Source organism: Lactuca saligna, chromosome 1 (assembly GCF_052625555.1).
Source record: "Lactuca saligna cultivar CGN05327 chromosome 1, ASM5262555v1, whole genome shotgun sequence".
Classification (NCBI taxonomy): domain Eukaryota; kingdom Viridiplantae; phylum Streptophyta; class Magnoliopsida; order Asterales; family Asteraceae; genus Lactuca; species Lactuca saligna.
Genome location: NC_136417.1, coordinates 88,058,939 through 88,083,146, shown reverse-complemented (window position 1 = coordinate 88,083,146; position 24,208 = coordinate 88,058,939). Strand labels below are relative to the sequence as shown.

At 34.1% G+C, this 24,208-nt stretch overlaps 1 protein-coding gene and 1 pseudogene across 3 annotated transcripts; both read left to right on the top strand.

Annotated features, from left to right (window-relative positions):
• The first annotated feature begins 4,573 nt into the window (after positions 1-4,573).
• On the top strand, positions 4,574-12,300 carry LOC145041121 (putative serine/threonine-protein kinase PBL1). 3 transcript variants are annotated; one of them, XM_078989060.1, is made up of 9 exons: positions 4,574-4,706; positions 4,823-5,003; positions 7,908-8,008; positions 8,645-8,726; positions 9,410-9,513; positions 10,440-10,558; positions 10,634-10,727; positions 10,807-11,853; positions 11,979-12,300. In XM_078989060.1, exons 2-9 carry the CDS (start codon positions 4,850-4,852, stop codon positions 12,003-12,005), a joined length of 1,728 nt encoding a protein of 575 aa, XP_078845186.1. In that variant the 5' UTR covers positions 4,574-4,706; positions 4,823-4,849; the 3' UTR covers positions 12,006-12,300. The 3 variants fall into 3 exon arrangements, with proteins under 3 accessions (XP_078845186.1, XP_078845201.1, XP_078845191.1); XM_078989065.1 differs by having other exon boundaries at positions 4,578-4,706; positions 4,826-5,003; XM_078989075.1 differs by lacking the exon at positions 10,440-10,558 and having other exon boundaries at positions 10,614-10,727.
• A 2,234-nt stretch (positions 12,301-14,534) lies between these two features.
• Positions 14,535-18,535, top strand: LOC145041113 (putative disease resistance RPP13-like protein 1; annotated as a pseudogene).
• The last annotated feature ends 5,673 nt before the right edge of the window (positions 18,536-24,208 follow it).

The following is a 24,208-nucleotide window of genomic DNA, read 5'->3' as shown; positions in this document are numbered from 1 at the left end:
TAGCTGTTAATAATTCATGGCCTCTCTATCAATTGGATGTTAACAATGCTTTTCTGTATGGTGACTTGGTAGAAGATGTATATATGACATTACCTGAAGGATATCACACTAAAAATGATAGTAGAGTTTGTAAATTGGTGAAGTCTTTATATGGTTTAAAACAGGCTCCACGAAAGTGGAATGAGAAACTTTGCTCTTCTTTGTCGGTTTTTGGTTTTGTTCAAAGTATAAATGATTATTCTTTATTTGTTCGCTCAAAAAATAACACCATTGTTATTTTGTTAGTATATGTTGATGATATAATTCTAACAGGTAACAGTTGTGTTGAAATTGAAAATGTAAAATCATTTCTTAAGTCACAGTTTAGAATTAAGGATCTAGGGTTGTTGAAATATTTTCTGGGAATTGAAGTTTTGTCTACTAGTAATGGTGTATGTCTAAATCAAAGAAAATACTGTTTGGAGTTATTACATGAATTTGGTATGCTGGCATGCAAACCTGTTAAAACTCCTTTGGAAGTCAATTTTGTGTTTAACAGAGATTGTGATGATAATACTGATCTTATAACTAATATAATAGAGTTTCAAAAACTTATAGGAAAATTGATTTATCTCACTGTTACTAGACCTGATATTAGTTATGTTGTCCAAGTATTAAGTCAGTTTATGCATAAGCCAAGAAAATCACATTTAAGTGTTGCTTTCAGATTATTAAGGTATTTGAAAAATTGTCCTGGTAAAGGTGTTTTGTTTTCTAAATCTAATAGTTTTGATGTTGTTGGTTATGTGGATGCTGATTGGGCCAAATGTCTAACAACTAGGAGATCTGTTTCTGGTTATTTGGTTTATTTAGGAAACACTCTTATTTCTTGGAAAAGTAAGAAACAAAGCACAATGTCCAGGTCATCAACAGAATCTGAATACCGTGCTTTGGGTTCTGTAACATGTGAAGTTTTGTGGGTCTTAAAGGTTTTAAGTGATCTTGGTTTCAAAAGTTTAACTCCTGTTAAATTGTTTTGTGATAATGAATCTGCTATTAAGTTAGCTTTAAATCCTGTTTTTCATGAAAAAACAAAACATTTTGAGGTTGATGTGCATTTTGTAAGAGAAAAACTTGAAAATAATGTTTTAAAATTAGTTAAGATTAATTCTTCTAATCAAAATGCAGACATTTTAACTAAGTCATTAAGTTTTTTTCAGCATGAGTTCTTGTCAAAGAGACTTGGTCTTGTAAATTTGTTTTCTGGTAAATAAATTTGTATAAATTGACAAGTTTGAGAGGGGGTGTTAAAAGGTTATATATAATACAAACTTGTCATTTATAAAGGAAAAATGTTGTGGTATATATTGTTATTTCAGGTGTTTACTACGCGGGTTGTTTAACTTGGATCCGGGTTTGACCCGGTGTATATAAAGTTGATTATCCTTCAGTTGTGTAGTTCAGATTATAGATTCACTCTCTCACAAAAATTGTTCGCTATAGTTTTAGGGTTTGTACTAGGGTTTTAGTTCATATTCTTTTGATTTTGTTCTTGTTGTTCATTAGAGAGCTGAGAGTTATTGTAGTGAGGATTTATGTGTAATCTGTATGATGAAAAACCAACTGTTTCATATATAAATGAAATGTTGATGTTGGGAAATTATGAGTTTATGTTTCCGTACAGATCTTGAACCATCAAATGTTCACCTTTGTCAGAAACATCTATTCCTCCCATCGAACATAAAACAACAGAAAAGAGAAAAAAAAAATTAAACACAACACACTATTTATATCCACCACTTCCTGTCATCAATACACATCACTTCCAAAATCATGAATCACTCTAACACAATATCTTTAAAATCAAAGATTGACCATTGTTCCAAACATTTATTCCACCCATCAAACATAAAGCAACAGAAAAGAGAAAAAAATTAAAGACAACACACTATTCCTATCTACCACTTCACTATCATCAATACACATACACACTTTCCATAACTCTAGTCGTCTTTACATCACTTCCGAAATCATGAATCATTTAAGTCCAACAACCGAATCGTCATGACCATTAATACACCATCTATAAATCTACTAACCTCATCACCATTCCATATCCCATCTATTCATACTATCAGTGCAAAGAAATCCAGTGAGCTTGAAAATATGAAACCTACAGAAATGAAAAAGATCATTCAACTCCTCATCCATCAGGCGGAAGAAGAAAAAACAACATTAGCAAACGTGGAGAATGACTACTTCTTACACGAACAGCTGAGGAATGAAATAATGGAGAAAATGAACTGCCGTCCGAGGTATCCGAACTATCTTCAGACCAAAGCCATTCTCACCACCAGCATACACGACGGAGCAAAAGCAGTCCAAATCATCTACAGCTTGAAGAGAGAGACTGAATCGATCATTGAGAAGCTGAAAATGGAGATGAAAAAGATTCCAGAAGATGATCAGCCATACATGGACTAACGGACCACGCCAAAACAACCACCTCTTTTGCTCTTTTGCACAACGTCAGGTCTTTTGATTATCATCATCCTTTTATTTGCAAAAATGTAAACATGTTTAAGAAATATATGGCGTGGTTGACCAGTCTGTTTACTATATATTATCCTAATTCTGTTGACTATATATTATTCTAATTGTTAACACAGATATCCACACACATCCATATATTACCGACATATCGAATAAACAAAATATATAATGCTTCTTTTAAGGCCATGCACCAAAAAAAAACTGACAGATAAACTAAACTCGCCATGATCTACCCAAATAGATAGGCCATCATATACCTATCTAAGATTCCATAAATCTATAAAAAAAAAAAAAAAAAAAGTTATCTCATACCCATACATTTTCTATATAAACGATCACTTTCCTTAACTTACCAACAAACAAAAGATGGAAAACATTATCACACAATTAATAGAGCAGGCAAACACCATGAAGAACAACATCGCTATGGTACAAACAACCTACGCTACCATCTCTACCATAAATCAAAACCTTCTGAAAGAATCACCATCGTTTCTACAATACGCTCACTACGTCATCACCACCGAACTCATTAAAGATATCGATAAAGAAACCGCTATGATGATGGACTCCTTCAAAGCCATGCATGAAACTTTCAACATCCTCATAGAAGCGTATTCCAAAATCCTGAAAGATCTTCCCCACATATAACGCTGCTAATATCCATATTTTTGTAATATCGACTACGGTAACGTTGAATTTTTAGTTTAATCCAACAACCGAATCGTCATGGTCATCTATAAATCCATTAACGCTGCTAATATCCGTATTTTTGTAATATCGACTACGTAACGTTGAATTTTCATATGTTGGTAAACATATCTTCAACGGTAAATTAGTGTTTAATCCGATGTTCAATACTATGTAACGTAAACTACTGTTTAATGTAATGCTTAATGTTTCGTACGTTTAACATATCTACAACAGTAAATTATGTTTTGGTTACATATCCGACCCCGCGAAGCGGGGTGACTCAACTATATATATATATATATATATATATATATATATATATATATATATATATATATATATATATATATATATATATAAAGTTGGACTATGTATGATTTTGGATATCTAGAACTCATAATAATACATTTTATATATATATATATATATATATATATATATATATATATATATACTAGCAGTGTACCCGCGCAAAGCGGCGGGGCGTGTAAATTCTTTCGGTGATATGTTTCCTCTACAAAAATGTTATTTTACAAAAGAAAGTACATGTCGAAGACAAAATAATCAAACTATGGCGTTATTTGGGAGATGAAGTCATTTTTTGTTCCTGGACGGTGGGCTTTATAGCAGAGGAGGGAACAAAGAGGTATATGCGATTGGAGGGATATTTGAATCAACATGCTAAATTTAAGGATATCTAAAAGGGTTCAAAATTTGAATGAATCCGGGATTTGAGGGAACCATATCAAATTGTTGAGAAATATAAGGAGATTTGATGATAAATATTTGAATTCAAAATGTGGTTAAAATTTAATATTATTTTATTAGTGGTTACTTGTACTATCAGCTTCATCATTTGGACGTCTTAAAAAAATAATATTATTATAATCAATCTATTTTTAGAAATAGTTAGATTTCTTTTATAAGATAGTAAAGATATATATTAGTTTGATTTATTGTTATTTTTAAGCTTTACTGTTTATTTAGTTTTCTTAAAAATGTATTTATTAATTGTAACAATTTTGAACCAAACTAAACATGTTTATATGTTTTTTTTTTTTTTTGTAAATTCTAGCTTTGCCCCCCTAGCTTTTATTACTTGTGTTCGGCCCTGTGCATTCCCAACAAAAGGCTTTAAATTCCATGGGCAAAATGTATAGATTTTTATAATGTAATCTAATAAATTTATGCATTAATAATAAAATAAGATAAAATTTTATTTGGAAATACGTTCACACGGCTTTTGCAATCCACTTGAAGGCTTATGGACCCAAAGTCCTTATCGTGGACCCAACGACTTTTTATCATCGACCAAAAGACTTTTTGTTTACAAGGTTCAATATAAATGTTTGTCCGCATCTCACCAACTCTCTCGTAGATTATTCTGTATTAGAAAGCTGGTGCGATGGGACTCTACGGCAGTATGTTTTTGATCAGAAGCTTTTTTTTCGTGCCGTGGATGTTTGATGCTCAGTAACTTCGTAAGTTCATAATCCTCATATTCACCGTGGATACAAATTATTTTTATTTTTTTATGTGGGGAAATGCGCTACTCGGTCTGTGGTTTTTACTAATTTCAAAAAATTTATCTTATCAGCAGGTATTCTAGAATTTTGAAGAACCAATGGCTTACAAGCGCCAAAAACTTATAGCTGGTAACCTAAGTGGGCCGGATATTATGCCCTTTGACGTAGTACCTTCATCAGTTGTTGAGATTGCTCCTATTCTTCGTGCTGCAGACGAATTTGACTCAGAAAATCCAAGCGTTGCCTACCTATGTAAGCCCCCAATATATAATAACAAGCTAGAGTGCAGTAGAATATATATATATATATATATATATATATATATATATATATATATATATATATATATATATATATATATATGTATGTCACTGTTTTGAAAACAGAACCGGACCGGCTGGTTCAACCGGAACCGGTCAGGAATCCGGTTTTATTAGCCTAGAAAACCGACAGTTTATGTAACGGAAAAAACCACCGGTTTAGTCAAAAACCGGTCAAAACCGACTTGGTTGAACCAGTCAAAACCTAAGTTTACCAAATATAAAATTTAAAAAGACTACATAAACTTTGGGCCATCTAAATAAAGAGAAGCCCACTTTAGTAACATGTTCCATTCTCTTCTCTTTGAGCTGTATGCCAATACTAATCACAAATGATGTGAGTAGGAGAAGCTTATATAAACAAGACACACCACCATACTTCTTACATTCGGATAGTTTCCATTCTTCTTTGTATCTTATTACTTATATAGCTGTCCCTCTACTTTTTTATTTTATTTTATTTTTTATTTATTTATTTATCAATTAATTAATTGTGAAACTCATGTATTACACAGGTTAATTTAAAAATAAATAAATATAAAAACTTAAATATTTGGGAACTTTAAATTTAAAAGCGAACAAGAAACATAATGAATTATTAAAATTAGAATTTTTTTTATCTTTGAATTTTAAACAATTAATTTAAATAAATAAACAAATGAAACTAATTAGTTTTAATTATAAAATTTTGAAATTAGAAGATAAGTTAATTAATGAAATTGATATCCATTTGTTAGTCATTTATTATAATTATTACATTAAAATATTATGTGGAATATAATAAAATAAGAAACTCATAAAACTACATTTGGAAAAAAAAAAATAGTTCAAAATAACTATAAAATGACATTTGAAAAATTAAATAAGATTATGACATGTGATAAAAAAATCTTAATTTATTAGATTAGATTTTAATATTTCCTTTCAACTTTAACTTTTAAAACATTTTCATTGTTTTCAAGGAACCGTTGTAAACCATAGAACTAATGAACCATTATTTTTATGTTTTAGATTTTATTATTTATCGAAAAAAGATTCTAAAAATATAGAAATTCATAACTTTTGTCTTCTTTCCATTGATATTAAATTTGATAAATTTTTTTACTTTTTTATCTGTTCAGATTAATGATGTGAATTTGCACTGTAAATCATTAATTTTATATAAACTGACAATATAAATCTAGACAAATTCATAGTATGAATCTGCACATATTCATAGTGTGAATCTGCACAGATTCACAGTGTGAATTTGTTCAGATTTCACATTGTAAATATGTATAGATCTTTATTTATTTATTTATTTTTATCAAATTTGATATCAATGAGTGGAGGATAAAAAGTTATTAATATCTATATTTTTAGTTTTTTTTTTTTTAATGTAAATTTTGCTCTAAAACTTAAGAAAAGATTGGTTCATTTGGTTTAAGGTTTAAAATGGTTCCTTGTTGAATGAACCCAACCCTATATATATATATATATATATATATATATATATATATATATATATATATATATATATATATATATATAGACACACACACACATTGTTTTTCCAACTTTTAGGGTCGATCCAATCGGTCAGACCACTTGAACCATCGAACCAGTAACATGACCGGTTCGATGTCCAGTCCAGTTTTCAAAACCTTGATGTAGTTGTATATATATAGGGACGCACGTTTTTAAAATTGAGTCGCGTAAAGATACTAGACAAAATACTCGATCAACAAACAATTAACTAAGAAGAAGGAAAAAATATATTTCAACTCCAATTCCCAATATGGCCAAGTTTGTCAACCCAAACTGAAGGGAGGATTAGGAACACATTGTTGTAAATGACATGTTTGGCCAGGAGAAATGTTGATTTGAGTTGGTAAATTGTATGGCAAACAATATTAATTGTATAAATGTAAGGTTTGAATTTGCTTGCAATATTCACCTTGTGATAGCATTAAAGGGTCTACAAAATGTAAGTGGCCAATTTCCTAAGGAATAAATCAACCTCATTATTAGCCTAAGCCATTTCAACAAGAAATAAATAATTTGTGGGATACCACCCCTCTTTTCCTTGTAAAAAGAGATGAAGAAAGATCTTTACCATATGAAAGTAAGCTTTCAAAAATTTCCTTGTCATTGTGGTGGCTGATAGTTGTTTTGGAGCCGAGTGCGAATCTACCAAAGGTTGATGCGGAGCACATAGATGATCAGGCGGTTTATGGACAAATGGGAGAAAGACAAATGGGGCCAAAAGAGGCTGAACTTGAAACGGGAATAACTATTGATCGGTAAGGAATTCGGAGCCACACAATATATCAACGGAAACGAATCAATAGGCTGAAGCTCCTGACAAGTCAGCATTGACTTGCCCTTCAGTCGACCCTCAAATTCCACTCCTTTGGCCCCCAAATTCCAATTTTCCCAAATTTTTGAATAATTTCCGTCTTTATTTTATTTTGTTTTAATGACAAAATATTTATTTTCCTTATTTTTTGAAATTCCCTCTCTTATTTAGAAGGTTATTTAGTAGATTTATTGTTGATTTCAGTTTTCAAATCTAGCATCACCCTTTAGAAAGGGTTCATTGTAAGCCTTTAGAGACATCTTAAAAATTTCAGTAACAAAATACTTCAAGTTTCTTTATATTTTTGCTTTTGTTCTGCGTCAAAGGTAGAGTTCCTATTTGATCAAAATAAATATTTTAAAACATATAGGAGTGATTACATATAGTGAAAAAGTATACCACTGAAGCATTACTTTGTGTTTACTTAAATGCTGTGTGGTCTTTGTTTGTTTACACACATGCAGTGGCATCATGAAACTTTTTTGTATACATAATCAGGTCGGTTCTATGCCTTTGAGAAAGCTCACATGCTAGATCCATCATCAAGTGGTGTTGGTGTTTGTCTATTCAAGACTGCCTTAATTCGTCGCCTAGAAAAGGTATGTGTTCTCTTTGGTTCCATGTCAATGTACTTTCTGCCTTAACACTTTCCGAGCACTTTGAAACACACTAACACTGTGATGGTGGAAATTGTTCTCCACATTTGTAGTAATTGTTTCATTTTAAAATGTTATCTATATCAAGAAGGGAAATAAGTTTGATAATGGAAAGTTCAATAGATCTAACTTGATTCATAGACTTAACGAGGCAAGATATTTGAAGTTCTTGTACATGAAAACCAACTGCAAATTCCTTGGGCCATTAACTCAAGTAGCAACTCCATTTACATTTCCACTCACAGGTTATATGGACAAAAGTATTCTAGACATTTAACTAACACAAGTACCAAAGATAAGGAAAGTTTAGAAACTGCGGAAATCTAGTGTGGGAGGTGTATTCTGCAAAACAAAATTTCTAGTACTTCCATTTAGCTGCTTCTACAGGGATAAGGTGATGACATAAAATTCTCTTCCATAAGCATCAACATACAAAAGTTCCTGAGGTGGAACATATATAGTGGGGAGATCAATTGCACACATACCTCAACGCTTTTCAAACAACTGAACTTTCGGTCATGCCAAAAAATCTGTTAAAACCTTTTTTTTTTTTTTTTTTTTTTTTTTTTTTTAATGCAGCTTCCATGGGCAGCTGGACCAGAGTTTTTGTCTTTATACGCTGATAAAGTTGAATCGAGCAACCCAAGGGCTGCCTACCTTTGTAAGTCACTTTTTCTGTTTGTAGCTGTTTGCTTTGAGTTTGGTTGTACGTAGGATGAATGGGTTTTACAACCTTGAAGCATGTATTGTATCATGTATTGTTTGACTATGCTTTTACTGAGTTATGTCATAAAGGTCTACGTCATGTCTTAGCTTCAAATAAAATCAATAGTTTTGAATTGATGATCATACAAAGAAAGAAGCTAATTTGAAGAAGATTCTTTATGAGTTACCCTATTGCAAAATTTTATAGAAACCATACTTTCTAGAGTGAAAGGCTATGATAGTTATTCTTTCTGGGTGTATTAGTAAGAGTTTAATGGAAAAAAAAAATTGTACTCTAGATTTTGGCGGTATACAATGTATGCATACATTTTAAAATTTGTGTCAAATAAAAGCTATACAGAAGAATATTCAACAGGGAAGACTTGCTCAGTTTTGTAGTTAGGAAAATGGAAAACATTTTCTCAAAACCAAATCAAAGGGAGGAATGTATTCATGTAAATGAAAATACGAAATTATCAATCAGGAGCATGATGAGGTGTTTTGATAAATTGTATGACAACTAGTATTAATTTTATAAAGGCTATGTGGGAGCTTCCAAGCATTGGAGTGTGTAGTAAATGTGAGTGCCTACATTCTTAAGGAATAAATCAACTTAATTTTGATAAACAATTTCATCAGGTCGAGTGTATGCCCTCCAGAGAGCTCACAAACGAGATCCACTACCAAATGGTGGTGGTAGTGTTCATCAATTCAAAACTGCCCTAATTCATGGCCTCAAAAAGGTGCATCTTCTCTTCCTTTTCCATATTTTGTGCTCTAATTCTTGGCCCCACTCTTTTTTTGTTCTTGAGCTGAGCATTTTGAAATGAATCAATATTAGGTTACTGTTTCTTTTTGCATGTTTATTTGAAACTAAGAAGGAATGAAGTTTGGTAGGGAAATGTTTAAAAAAGTGTCTACTTCAAACTGATAACTTAGGAATCCTGGACCTTTGTTGATCTTAAACTTGAAAAGCAAACCAAATTTCTTTGCACAACTAATTAATCTAAATGAATTTAAGAAGGAAAATGAATTTAATTAGTGCAAGTTTAGCAACAAGGGAAACCGTAATGTCAATGTCTATTGCACACCAGACCTTAGCCCATTTCAATCAACTGAATTTAAAATTATGCCAAAAATCTCTTCAAACTTTACGCACCCTCTATTACGGAAAAAATAATGAGTTATATCTGTAAGTTTTCTGTGTTTAACATACCTTGAACTATATTTTGTTCTTGGAACTCTCCTGATGTTTGTTACAATGTACCTTTTATTGATGGCTGTTAAACATTCATTTCCTCTTTTTGTGTGACATATGTCGTCAAAATATTTATATTTCTCAAATTTTATGCTTTATGATTATTGTCCTATTGAAGCCTCATTCTGGTCTACAATTTGATAGCAAAAAAGTGTGTCTTCCCTTCATTGGAATCTTCAAAAAACGGTGTCGATGGATGTCAACATGGCCTTGCTTCCCTATGAAGTATTATATATGATAGATCTTTCTAAAACGTTTAATTGGTGCATTCCAAGAATGTTAAAATTTATGTCAGTCTTGTTTTTCATCATTAGTTTCCTTTCTGAAATTGAGCAAGTGCATAAATGGCCGCTGCATCATTTTTTACTTTAATTCCTAATATTATGAAGTCCATCTTTGTATTCTATTCAGCAAGACGCAGAAGCAACAGGAAGACAAAGAAACAGTGATGCTAATGGAATGCAGGCCTTTTATTGGCATTATTATGAAAACTACATTAAAAGATTGCAAAATGCTGACAATGTTGATCGGTAATCATCTTCTTGGTTGTCATATTTTCATTTTGCCTTGTATTCCTGATTGCAGATATTTACTTCTAATGTCAGTACCCGTCTCACAAAAGCTTATCAAACTGAGGCTGTTCTGTTTGAGGTTTTGAGGGCTGTCTGTCTGGAGCAATCCGTTGAGTTGGAAGTTGAGGTAAATGCTGGATATCTCTCTTCCTTCGAATGATTCATTTGACGATTACTTATATCTAGTGAATTGTATATGTGTATAGATATTGAATGCACATACACTGGTTGCAGACATGTATACTCGTAGTATACTTTCACTCGACCCTGATAGTTCAAATCAAGACCTGGTAAAACGTTTAAAGGTTAGCTCCAGAAATCATGTCATGTCCAGGATGAATCAGCCAAACAAACCCAAAATCCCCCTCGAGGCCCTAAAGAGTTGTACCCAAGACTTCAATGAAAGAAATGTCATTGGGAGAGGTGGATATGGAAGGGTCTACAAGGGAATCCTCTCTTGGGCTGATCATGATAACCAGATAGTTGCTGTAAAACGTCTAGATGTCTCCGGATTACAAGGTAACAAGGAGTTCCACACCGAGCTCACGATGCTTTCACAGTATCAACACGATAACATTGTAAGACTTATAGGGTTTTGTGATGATAACAAGGAGATGATTCTTGTATATGAGTATGCAAGACATGGAAGCCTCGACACATATTTACGTGACACTTCTATGGCGGTTGGACTATCATGGCTACAAATCCTGAAAATATGCATTGATGTTGCTTCTGCATTGGACTATCTTCACAATCACATAGCAGAAAAACACCGAATAATACATCGTGATATCAAAAGCGCCAATATTTTGTTGGTAGAGAATTGGAATGCAAAACTTGCTGATTTTGGGTTGTCTAGGATAGGTCTAGCAAATCAACAGAACACGTTTGTGATCACTAACCTTGCCGGCACACATGGCTATTGTGATCCACAATATGAAAAAACAGGTTTCTTAACGAAAGAGTCAGATGTCTTTTCCTTTGGTGTAGTTTTGTTTGAGGTTTTGTGTGGAAGGCTGGCGTGTGTTTCATGTTACCATGATGAGCGGCGATTCCTCCATCATTTGGCCCGGACATGCTACGAAAATGGAGAGCTAGGCAATATTATTGATCAGAGAATAAGCAAAGATATTAAACCACAAGCGTTGTTCAAGTTTTCAGCCATTGCATATCAATGCTTGCAAGAAACTCGTGAAGACCGACCTACAATTTCTCAGGTTGTGTTGCAGCTCAAGGAGGCCAAGAAAATTCAAGTAAGTTTGAATTCCATTTTTATCAATTCCATCGATATGGATATGTTTTTAAGATGAGGAATAAAGATTATCTACATAAAATTACACTTGTTAATGATGGCTCATTTGTTTTAATTCATTGTTAGTTGCAAGATGAGATCTCTCCAAGATGAACCGGAAGATGAGATCCTCCCATATGAATTAGAAGATTAGATCCTCCTAGGAACTAAACAAGGGATACTTGAAAGCTTAAAATCCAAAGGTTGCATAAAGAAACAATGAGACAACCATTCTTTATGATGAGTTGGACATTGGAGTACGAAGTAAAAAGAAATGATAAGATTAAAATTGTTTCTTTACAAATTTAACATACGATTTATTAATTTTTTTATTAGTTTAAAGAAATGATAAGATTAACAATTGTTTCTTTACATATTTAACATAGACTTATTAACTCTTTTTTTATTAGTTTGTTTATATGCTAAAAGAAATCTCAGCTTTAGCGGTAACAAATTGTTGTTGTTGCCGCTAATGCCTTTTTACCCCAATCTATATGGCTGAGAAAAACCTTATCTGTTAATTAGATTTGTCAATCCAATGGCTGACATTTCGTCTTGTACACCATCATTTGCGGTGATATCAATAGTGGCGACCTTGTCACCCCTAATACCCGAAAAATAAATGACTGCGAAAACTTCCTTACATAATCAACTTTGAGCGTTGCTAAAACCTTAGACCATTAGATTCTATTCTCCCTTCTTGGTAAAAATGCATAAAGACAACAAAGAAGAAAGTGGATATAAATATTAGCTACACAAAACCCTAATGAGCTAAAGACTAAAAGGCCCATAAGCAAGTGGGCTAATAATATATACGCTAAAAGTAAGATGCTATGAAGATGCTTAATATGTTTGGAAAGTGCTTTATGACCTTTAGTGACTAGAAATATGAAAACCAACACCACCCCGTTTTAAGAAACCGTTACCAAAAGATAGGTTTGTACTAGTGTTATGGAAAAAATTTGAGACACAAAATGGCAATGAGTTGGTATCACATAAGTGAGTCTCAATGAGACCAAAAGAAAAAAGCTTATGAAGAAAAAGAGACAAGTTGTTGATAAACAAAATACGAACCGAAATTTTTTGGTGAAAGAGATACATGAACCGAAGGGTCATGCCGTGATTACTACGTACACGTCGTGAAAGTGTCTAAACGACGACAAAACAATTATGACATTAAATCTCTTCGCGATCAACCTGAATCATGAAGTGATTTTCTTCTAGTGATGGAACGTTTGACATTCAAATAAAATTTTATGGTTCCACGTCTCAATTATAACCTGAAAAGAACTAGAATAAAGATTGGAGAGTTGAATATAAAGAAGGAAGCTTAAATGCATAAGACAAAATGAGTGTTTAGAGCGTAAGCAAGAGTTGAATCCTTATTATTCATGAATACATGTTTACCAACATGGTGAAAAAAAGGTGAAGTTATGCATGACTTCAACTAGCCTTCCGGTAGCTTGAAGTGAATGTGAGGGCTAAAGAGAATAATACGTTGCTTGGATGGTAACAAAGTTTCGGTAGCTTGAAGTGAATGTGAGGGCTAAAGAGGGATAAGCGGTCTCAAGTTGACGAATAAGATGCACCCTTTATGAATCATAAAAATCATTTATTACAACTCACTATACTTCAACAATTTTAATTTGTCAAACGTAGAAAATGAATCACAAGGAGTCAAAAAGTCAAGTTTTCTAAAAATTTGATGCTTATTTCAATAAAGCAATCCCCAAATTCCAGAATTTGCATATCAAAACCATGTTGAAAATATCAAAATCATTTTTGGACAACTCAATATACTTCAACAAATTTTATTTGTCAAACAAAGAAAATGAATCATAGGAGTTACATCCGCCCTTTTTTCTAACCATTCAATACTTATTTCAATAAATCAATTCCCAAATTCTAGAATTTGCATATCAAAACCGTATTAAAAATATCAACTTTAAAGTGATGTTGATTAATAAGTTTGGTTATTGGTCATATGGTGTCTTGGAATAGCATAATATCCATACATTTTTCATAATCCCAGTACTATGTGTATGACAAAAAGAAAATACATTCTAAAAAAAAAAAAAAAACTTCACCGTGAGGGTGATGCATAGGCAGGGGCGGACTCAAGAATTTTCCAAAGAAGGGGCAAATTTTTTTTATAACAATTTTATAGGGGGCAAATTTTTTTGATGAATCCAAATATATAATTTTAAAGGGTTAAAATATATTTTTTTTTGAAAAAACAAACATATTTTTTAATGAATTTTGTTTGTTGTGGAGGCAATTGCCCAAGTGTCCCCCATTGTAGGACCGCCCATGTGTAGAGGGGATCTGTTTGGATACAACCAGGTTTTCAAGTGGAGGAGGGAACATGAAGATGCTTTCTATTTATATATATTTTTAATTAAATTAAAAGAAAGGACAAAATAAGTGAAAACAAAATAAGGTCAATTGGTTATTTTTAAGACTTAACGTCTTATTGTTAATGGTTAATAATGTTAGCTAAAAAGGAGCAACGGTGTAATTGTTTAAAAATACAGGGAAACAATCTATGAGGGTTTCAAAAGTTACACAAAACTTATAACTTTAACCAAACTCCAGGGTCCATTTCTGTAATTTACTCCTAAATATATTTATATTTCAAAATGTAAGATAAAAGTGCACCACACCTTCCGGATTGGAAATTCGATACTCTGTACTCGTACAAACTCAAGTCAACCCCTTCGTTTCATTGCCAATTCCAAAACATCAACAAGGAAACAATCTTTCCTTTTCCTAATTCCAATGGCTGAAATCGTTGTTACTGCCGTCCTCACCACGCTGTGTGAGAAGCTTATCTCTGCTGATTTGATGAAGCTTGCTCGAACCCAAGGAATTGATCCTCAGCTAAACAAATGGAAGAAAACCTTGCCTCTCATCCAGGCTGTGCTTGCTGATGCAGGCCAGAAACAGATAACAGAGAGATCTGTTCAATTGTGGGTGAACAATCTCCAGGATTTGGCTTACGAGATAGACGATGTACTCGATGCTTTGGCCACCGAAGCTGGGCGACGCAAGTTGTTTCAAGAAACTCATGCCAGCGCCAACACTAGTATGGTACTGAAGTTCATCCCAACTTGTTGTACTAATTTCACTCCTAGTAACATTATGTATGGTCGTCAGATGAGTTCTAATTTAAATGCGATTACTACCAAATTGCATGATCTTGTGGAGGAGAGAAATGGTCTGGGTTTAAATGTGAATGTAAATTTTGAAAGGCCAAATCAATCAGAGAGACGATTGGAGCAAACTTCACTGGTTGATGAGTCCAGAATCATGGGTCGGGAAGGGGATAAAGAAGCTTTGTTGGGGAAGTTGTTAGGGAATAATGATAAAGTGAGGATACTCTCCATTGTTGGCATGGGTGGGATAGGGAAAACCACTCTGGCCAAAGTTTTGTACAATGAGGAGAAAGTGAAGAATCACTTTGAAGTTAGGGTATGGGTTTGTGTTTCTGAAGAGTGCGATGTATTTAATATTAGCAAGGCTATTTTTCAAGCTGTAGGTGGGGAGGAAAATAGATTTTCTAATCTAGACATGCTTCATGTGAAACTCAAAGAAAAACTTTTAAAGAAAAGGTTCCTACTTGTTTTGGATGATGTCTGGAATGTAGACCGGAGTAAATGGGAACTCCTACAAAGTCCTCTTGTACGGTTACCTGGAAGTAAACTTATGGTGACAACTCGGGATACCAGGGTTGCATTAGTTATGGACTCTGATGAAGCTTACGATCTGCAGGTTTTGTCAAATGAAGTTGCTTTGTCTTTATTTGCCCAACATGCGCTTGGTGAAAAAAACTTTGACAAACATCCAACACTTAAATTGCATGGTGAAGGTATTGTGAAGAAATGTGGTAGATTGCCTTTGGCTTTGAAAACACTTGGGAGGGTCTTGAAGACAAATAGAAATGGTTATGAATGGGAAAAGTTGTTGAATAGTGATATATGGTATATAGATGATGGAAGGGAGATTCTTCCGGCTCTAAGACTAAGCTACTATCATCTCCCTCCACATTTAAAGTTGTTGTTTGCATACTGCTCCTTATTTCCCAAGGACTATGTATTTCAAAAGAAAGAATTAGTCCTACTGTGGATGGCCGAAGGATTTTTATCCCAGTCAAAAGGCATGAAGTCAATGGAGAGTTTAGGTCATCAGTATTTTGAAGAGTTAAAGTCAAGGTCATTTTTTCAATATGCAATGGATGATGAATTGGGATATACAATGCATGACCTGATAAACGATTTGGCTACAAGTGTTGCAGGAGAGTTTTTCTTTAGACTGGATGATGAGATCGATGCATCCGATACAAATGAAACTTTTGAGAAGTTTCGTCACTTTTCACTTGTAGGTCCACAATGTGGATCATTTAGAAAGTTCAAGGAATTACAAAGAGCTAGACGTTTGCGAACTTTCTTACTAATGTTAGTTGGATGGAAAACTAACGACTTATTGGATAGTGTTCTTTTTGATTTACTTCCTGAACTACGATTCCTAAGGGTGCTAAGCCTAAGTAGTCAGAGTATCATAAAGTTACCAAAATCCATTGGTGGTTTCAAGCATTTGCGATACCTCAATTTTTCTTATACTGAAATCACATGTTTACCTGAACAAGTGAGTGACCTTTATAATCTACAGAGCTTGTTGGTTCGGGGTTGTTATGAGTTATCATGCTTGCCAGAAAGTTTTGCAAAGTTAATAAACATGCGACATCTTGACATAACTGATACTCCAAAGTTGACGAAGATGCCCTTAGGAATTGGTGGGTTGACGAGTCTACAAACTCTACCCAAGGTCATTATTACTACAGGAGCTAGCAGGTTCAGAATATCCGAGCTTAAGGGCCTTTCTGATCTTTAAGGTGGACTTTCTATCTCGGGGCTCGAGAAAGTTCTAGATCCAATAGAAGCAAAGGATGCCAAGTTACATCGAAAGAAAGGTCTTGATGCTTTGGAGCTGATATGGAGTCATGTGCTTGATGATTCTCGAAATGAGAAGATTGAATATGAAGTACTTGCAGAGTTAAGGCCTTCTCATCATAAGTTGAGAAACTTGAAGATTTTGTTCTACAAGGGAATAAGATTTCCTAGTTGGGTTAGCGATCCCTCATTTGATCAATTAACTGAGCTTACATTATGTGGTTGTAGAAGTAGACATCTACCAACACTTGGACATCTACAGTCGCTTAGGAAATTATTTGTTGTAAGGATGAATGAGGTGAAGACTTTGGGTTTTGAGTTACTTGCACCTACAAATTCTCTTGTTGACATTGCATTTCCATCACTTGAAGTTTTGGAATTTGATGATATGCATGGTTGGGAGAGATGGGCAACTAGTAGTCATGATGTTGATGGAGGACCTACTAGATCGTTTCCTTGTCTTCGTGAGATTTCTATAAAAGATTGCCCCAAACTAGATCAAGTGTCAATTGGATTGATTCCTTCACTTAGGGTTTTACATATAGAACGATGTTTCGAAGTTGTGTTAAGAAGCATGATTGGTGCGTCTTCGTCACTTGTTATTTTACAAATATTGAATGTTAAAGGACTTACTCAACTACATAGAGAAGACTTAATACATCTTGGGAGACTTGAAAGTCTGTATATTGAAAAATGTGATGAATTGAGATACTTGTGGGAACGAGATTTGGAGGCATGCAAGATTCTTGTGAGTTTGCGGAAGTTGGAGGTGCATAATTGTAAGAAGATGGTATCATTAGGAGAGAAAGATGTTAATTTGGGAATTAACATGAAATCTGTTAAACAAGTGATATTTCATAACTGTGATACACTGGAGAGTTACGATTGTCCAAGTAGTACTGAAAGCTTGGAGATTAGTAGTTGTGATTCAATAACTTCCTTGACCTTCTCAGCAATTCAAGAGCAACGATCCCTTGTCACAGAATCGATAATCAATGATTGTGATAACATACAACGCATTCCAAATAAAGGTTTTGGTTTTCATCCCCTCTTTTCCTTAATATCTCTTCAGATCTATAACTGCAAGAATCTGAAGTCATTTCCTCATGAGCATTTGCAAAGTCTCACATGTTTGGAACAACTGTGGATATACGATTGTCCAAGTATGGACTACTCTTTTCCTTGTGGGTTGTGGCCTCCTAATTTAAGCACCCTCCATATAGGAGGCTTGAAGAAGGCCATGTCAGAGTGGGGCCCACAGAGATATCCAACCTCACTAGTTGATCTATACTTAAATGGAAAAAATTCAGGAGTGGTTTCATTTGCACTAGAAGAAGATGCGAGGAATACTACTACTTCATCATCTTTTCTTCTTCCATCATCTATAGTTTCTCTAACACTCAGTGGTTTTAAGGATTTGGAATCAGTTTCAGAAATCCCACAACGCCTCCCGTGCCTTAAAGATCTTAACATTTGGTTTTGCCCGAAGCTTGCGTTTCATAACTTCAGACCCAGCATAACAGAAAGTAATGGTGGGGTGATTAAATAGGTACCTTGTTTCCTTGCCCATCCTTTCGTATCTCTTAGATAAGTACTAAAAGTAGACTTAATGTTACTATGTTTCCATTTGAGTATGTATTAAATGTATACTTTTATCTTGTTGTTATATAGATATAACATGTTTATTTGGATATATATTCATTATTTTACAATTTCTTACATGTCAATGGAAGTTCTATAGGTTGTAGCTGTCTTGTTTTATCCACATTATGTTACAACATCTATGTGGTTTATCTCCATTCATGTAGTTTTCGTTTTAACTGATGTTGGATTCCAGTTTTGTCCACCGTTGAAAGAATTAATAGATAACATACCCAAATTTGGTACAATTTGGAATTCATTCTACAAACTTTTACCTTTTTGGTAAAATTCATTGTCATTAAGACATTGATTTCGACAAATTGTGTACAAATTGGGGATTATCATAATCTCTTTGTAGTATTTGCTGTAAACTTCAGATTTTCGAATAATTTTTTTTATCAGGTCGGACCTAGGTCAATCCACAAGGTAAAAGGATCCGTACACCCTTAAACTTTATTAAAATGAGCCCCCATTCTTAAACTTTAAGAAGCGACACCTTCATCCCCTTTACTTCATGCTTTAACACACAAACAACTTTCTGTGATCCAGGATTAAGAATACAAACAAGCCCAGTTCTTATTAGTATCACACAATGAAGGTTATTGAATCACAACTAGAACCATACAACTCTAAAATACCCATTAAACCATTTCAAATTTAGATTGAAAAAGCAAGGAGAACCATTTAATACTGCCTTTCAATCTAAAATTAGACTGGATCTATCATTATTAATTTTCAGCAAAGAAAATTGTGTTGTAACCATTTAATCCATTTGTTAAGATATCTGCAATCTCTTCTTTGGAACAGGTTTTGAGAGCATTGACGTCAGCTTCTATATGCTTTGTCCTATCATGAAAGACATGATTAATAGACAACTGAATTGCATAAGAATTATCACAAATAATGTCACCAGAAAAGTCAGCACGTAAATTTCTCAGCAATTTTCACAACCCACCAAACTTCGCATGCAACTGAGGCAAAAGCTTGATATTCAAATTCTGTAGGCAATCTAGAGACTGTTGCTTGTGTTTTTTTTTTTTTTTTTTTTTTTTCCAGGAGATTAAGGAATATACAAGAGATAAGCAAAAACCAGTAATAGATCTCCCGGTGCTCAAATACTTCCCTAATCATCATCAACATGAGCAACCAACTTCTGATTGAGTAATTTATAAATTGAAATTCCTTTTATTGGATTTAATTTTGATTATCGTAAAACCCTTATAGCCAATTTTAGATGAAAACTAACAGGGGCATGCATAAATTAGCTTAGGGTTTTAATAATAAACGAACTATCAGACAGGTTTAGTAAGATACATCAATTTTCAAATTAGCTTTTGATAACCAATAAAATCACTCAGCAAATAGTCATTGTCGTTAATACCAATTGTAACATCCCGTTTCGAGGTAATATTTTAGGCTCTGGTGGTCATTGACTGGTAAAGGCCCCGGGTCTCTAAGGATTTGGTTTGGACCATAAGGAATAAAGTTCTTGGACTTGGTGTTAAGACTTTGGGCTTAGAGTGATGTTGAACTGAAATTGAAATTTGGGTTGCTGGCCCAGGCATGCAACAACATGGTAGGTTATTGACCAAGGTGTGACACATCTCTTAAAAGAGAAATGCGCCCGAATGCTACCATGGCATGGTGATCGCTACAGCCTAAGCCCATGAAAATTAGGGTTTCTTCCATATTGAAAGGCTTTAACTCATGGATTAGGCCAACCTCTCCGGCCTCCACCTTTCCAAATCGAAACCCTAGCCTCCATCCATGATTGTGAGCTTGTTTGCTTGATTGAAAAGCTTGTTCTTTTGGTTTTGGTGAATCTCGAGGAAGAAGGGACTCCATTTTGGTGCAAGGAAGCAAGGAGATAGCTTATATTCATAATCTTCTTTAGATTAATGAGACATTTGAGTTAGACACTTCATACCTTGACCTTAGTTCTTATAGATGCAAGTTTAAGTTCATTATGGTTAGTTATGATCCCTTTTATGGATGTTCTTGGAGTTGAGGAACTCCAAAGCTTATTATGACACTTTATAGGCTCTTAGAATTCTCTTAAGTCGGAAAAAGCTCCTTGCTTGGGTTCTCTTGTACCTATGCAAAATGTCTTAGGGTTGTTTGTTTTTTTTTTTTTTTTTTGTAAAGATCTGCGCAATCACTTTTGTTTACGCCGCGCAGACATATGCCCTCGCAGAGTGTTTGTTTTTTGGAAGTGCGCAGATCAAAAAACGTCTACGCAAGGTCTTTCCGGTGGAGAACTGTCTTCAAAGGTCTCCAGACCTCATTTTAACCTTAAAAAAAGGCCAATATTTTTTTTTTCTTTCTCTTTTTGCTGAAAATGCATTTTTAATGTTTACCGCGTGAAATTAAGTTTGAAAAATTAATTAATTTCAACAGCTGCAAACGTTAAAAACAAACAGTCTTCTTATTGCAGACTCCAGACATTTGGTCCACCTCTTCTGCCGTAGAGGCTTGCAGATGTGGTCCGCAGACTGCAAACATTTTGGCTTCAAAAAAACAAACAACACCTTAGCCTTTAGAGATCTTAATGAAATTAGGGTTCAAGATCTTATTTTTGGTGATTTCTTATTGGATAAATTTGGAAACTTTATCCATTAAGTCAATGAAAAGAGGTATATCTAAAGTTATGAGCTTTGATCTGAAAGGATTAAGCTCATAATGAAGAAATAGCATCCTAGCCGAAACCATGGCGTGGGGATGCATAACAATGTGACTCTTTTGTCCGGACGTGGCCAAGGACTTGCCATGATGTGGTGGTCATTGACGTGCTAACCGTTAAATTTTGTTGACCATTAACCATTGACTTTTGACTAGTTTGACCTTGATTCAAACTTGAAGGATTTGGGTTGTTGATTGAGGTTTCATCCATATTCGTTGGTAGTCGGTACACGAGTCTAATCAGTGTGGGGAGTTAAGAGGGTTGTTTTGTTTCTCCGGTTCTACGATTCAGGTGAATTCTTTTAATATACTATGTGTTACGATGTATATCCTTGCAAGGTAGAACGTAAGGAGTAGGGGTAGTGATATGCGGGTTAGAGTATTAGTAGGTTCGTGGTCATCCAATTGAGAGCCCTAGGGGTTGTATGTAGTCATATAGGATAGCTTGAGAACTCTGGATCTAAGCTTGCTTGCATGTTCCTTGTTTGGTTGTGGCTTTAGAGTAAGATCACATGTTCGACTGTCTATCCTACCTTTGATTATATACAACTGTGCATTCATTTGGTGATCTTCCAGATGTGGCGTAGTGTGTTGTAGGACACCATGTATGCTGTAGTGGGTTATTAGATATGTAGACTAGTGTAGACAATTGTGTGTATTGTTGGACTATTTGTGTCACACCCCGGCCGTCGGCGGAAACACCGGGTAGTGTAACGTCATTTTTCGTATCACAGTTATATAACATACATTGAACAATACTTAAAGAAAATACATACCTTTATTGATGTTTGAAAGTTACATTATTGTTTTCCTAGTATTTATTACATAATATCCGACTATGACATACTTCTTAATGAACAGAAAGATAATAGTAAACCTTCTCCTGTTCGAATACATACCAGCTTTTCAAGTTCCTGAAAACACATGCATTTTAAAATACATCAACATAAAGTTGGTGAGTTCACATGTTTTGACTCCATAAAATAATACATTTTTACACATTCAAAAGTATAGTTTTGAAAGTATCATTTTGATTGTCCAACATTAGGTATAATGGTATACTTATCAATTAAGTGTTATACCTAAACATTTCTTAATCTTAAGGTATAAGTAGGGGAAAACTTATACTTAACATTAATACTTGTATACGACAAGTTATAATGTTTCTAACAATTTGCTACCATGAGCCTGTAACCGTTTCTTTGAAATAATACATCTGATGGAACAATACACTCATGATTTACCATGAGAACAAATACACTCATGATTTAACATGAGAAACAACACCGTACGCTTCATCGATGCTGGAATAATAACAAATAAAAGGATAGTTCATCACTTGCTTTTGGTTGACTGTAGCTAACAGTCACAAGTGGGGTGGTCAGCCCGTATACTAATTATACACGACTTCCTCGCTCACACAGGATTAACTGTTACAGTTCAGAGGATTTCCGCTAAGATCCCCAATCTTAGTTAATGAATACAATTACTCATGTAGACTTTGACGACTTCCTATAGCTCTAACAACAAAAGCATCTTCATGTCTAAAACCTTAAGTTACTAGACTTTGCTTTTAAACATTACTCCTAACTTCATAATATTTAGGCAGTATAACAGCTATATCTTGAAGTAAAAATCAGGTTTTATCTTGACCTAAAACCAATAATAACAACATATAACGTTTGTAGTTTTATCTTGACATAAAACTATCAATAACAATACCAAGTTTTATCTTGACTTAAAACTAACAATAACAACATATAACATATCCAGTTTTATCTTGACATAAAACTATTAATAACAACATACTATATAACTTAACATTGAGAATTTTCGAATATTACTTCGGTATTATATCGCACACAACATATATGTAGAATCCTAAGTATAACTCAAGATCTACATTAGTAAATTAACATACTGATAAGTTAATAATAGTTGCATGTATTCAAAATGTTATATTTAGAACAATCATATCTCGATTATCATAACTATCTACTATCATATAGACATAATAGTAACATATATACAATGACTAGCATGCGTTTTCCCTCGAAATATTAGAAAGTGGGGCCATGAAACTCACCCTAGTAGCGTCATTTTATGTTATCTAAGCAAAACAGTCAGCGTGCAAGATCGTCGGGGCTCGGGATGCAAGATGGCTTCAGCAAGGAGAGAGGAGATAAGGAAAGGTGTAATGAATAACTGAATTCGGACCTGCTATTTATAGTAAGAATTTTGGACTCTAACGTCGTGAGTGTCATAAGGCTCACGTCGTGAGTCTTGCAGGATCACCCCGTAGACTTGCCATTTGCGTCCCTAGCTTCGGAAGGTGGTCATGTGACTCCTCACGTCGTGAAAAACACCTTGTTCATGTCGTGAGTTTGGATCCTATCCCCTCGCAGCCTCATCACACCTTCTAGATTCCGAAATGTGGTAAAATGACTCCTCACGTCGTGAGTGTCATAAAGCTCACGTCGTGAATTTAGTTAGCTTAGGGTTTCTGAAAGCTGAATCTTCGGAAGACCATAACTTTTGCATACGAACTCTGTTTTTGACGTTCTTTATATGCACGCGTAGGTATTTATGAGTACTACAACTCTCTTTTAGACTTAGGTAGCTAAGTCTAAGTCTATTTTAAATTCCTCTTATTATAGAGATTTATAGTGTTCAGTTATCATAAATTCTTCATGCGAAGTTAGATTCAGATGTTCTCTATATTTTTGGAATTGTATGGACGTATACTTTGAGTTTTATCATAAAGAAATTTCATATTTGTATTAGAATTTATCATGAACTACATAACATTCTTACCACATTATTAGGTTAACATAATCACATTACATGATTGGCATAATCACATATGATTGTCTATTGACCTATTTTGACTAGTGTTACAATTTGATTGTCTGTTTGTTATATATGTCGACATATCTTGTGGTGGGTTAATGTGATCTTTCTTTTTGCTGTAGGCCAAGATACTCGAGTGGGCCAGTGATTTGCTAAAGGCCAGGTGTGGACTAGATCTATGTTGAACACGAATGGGCG

Bases quoted from the DNA above. Each gene is read 5' to 3' on its own strand.
- LOC145041121 (XM_078989060.1), top strand. From the start codon at position 4,850: ATGGCTTACAAGCGCCAAAAACTTATAGCTGGTAACCTAAGTGGGCCG. The intron at 8,727-9,409 runs GTAAGTCACTTT...CAATTTCATCAG, and splicing joins CCCAAGGGCTGCCTACCTTT to GTCGAGTGTATGCCCTCCAG. The intron at 10,728-10,806 runs GTAAATGCTGGA...ATATGTGTATAG, and splicing joins CCGTTGAGTTGGAAGTTGAG to ATATTGAATGCACATACACT.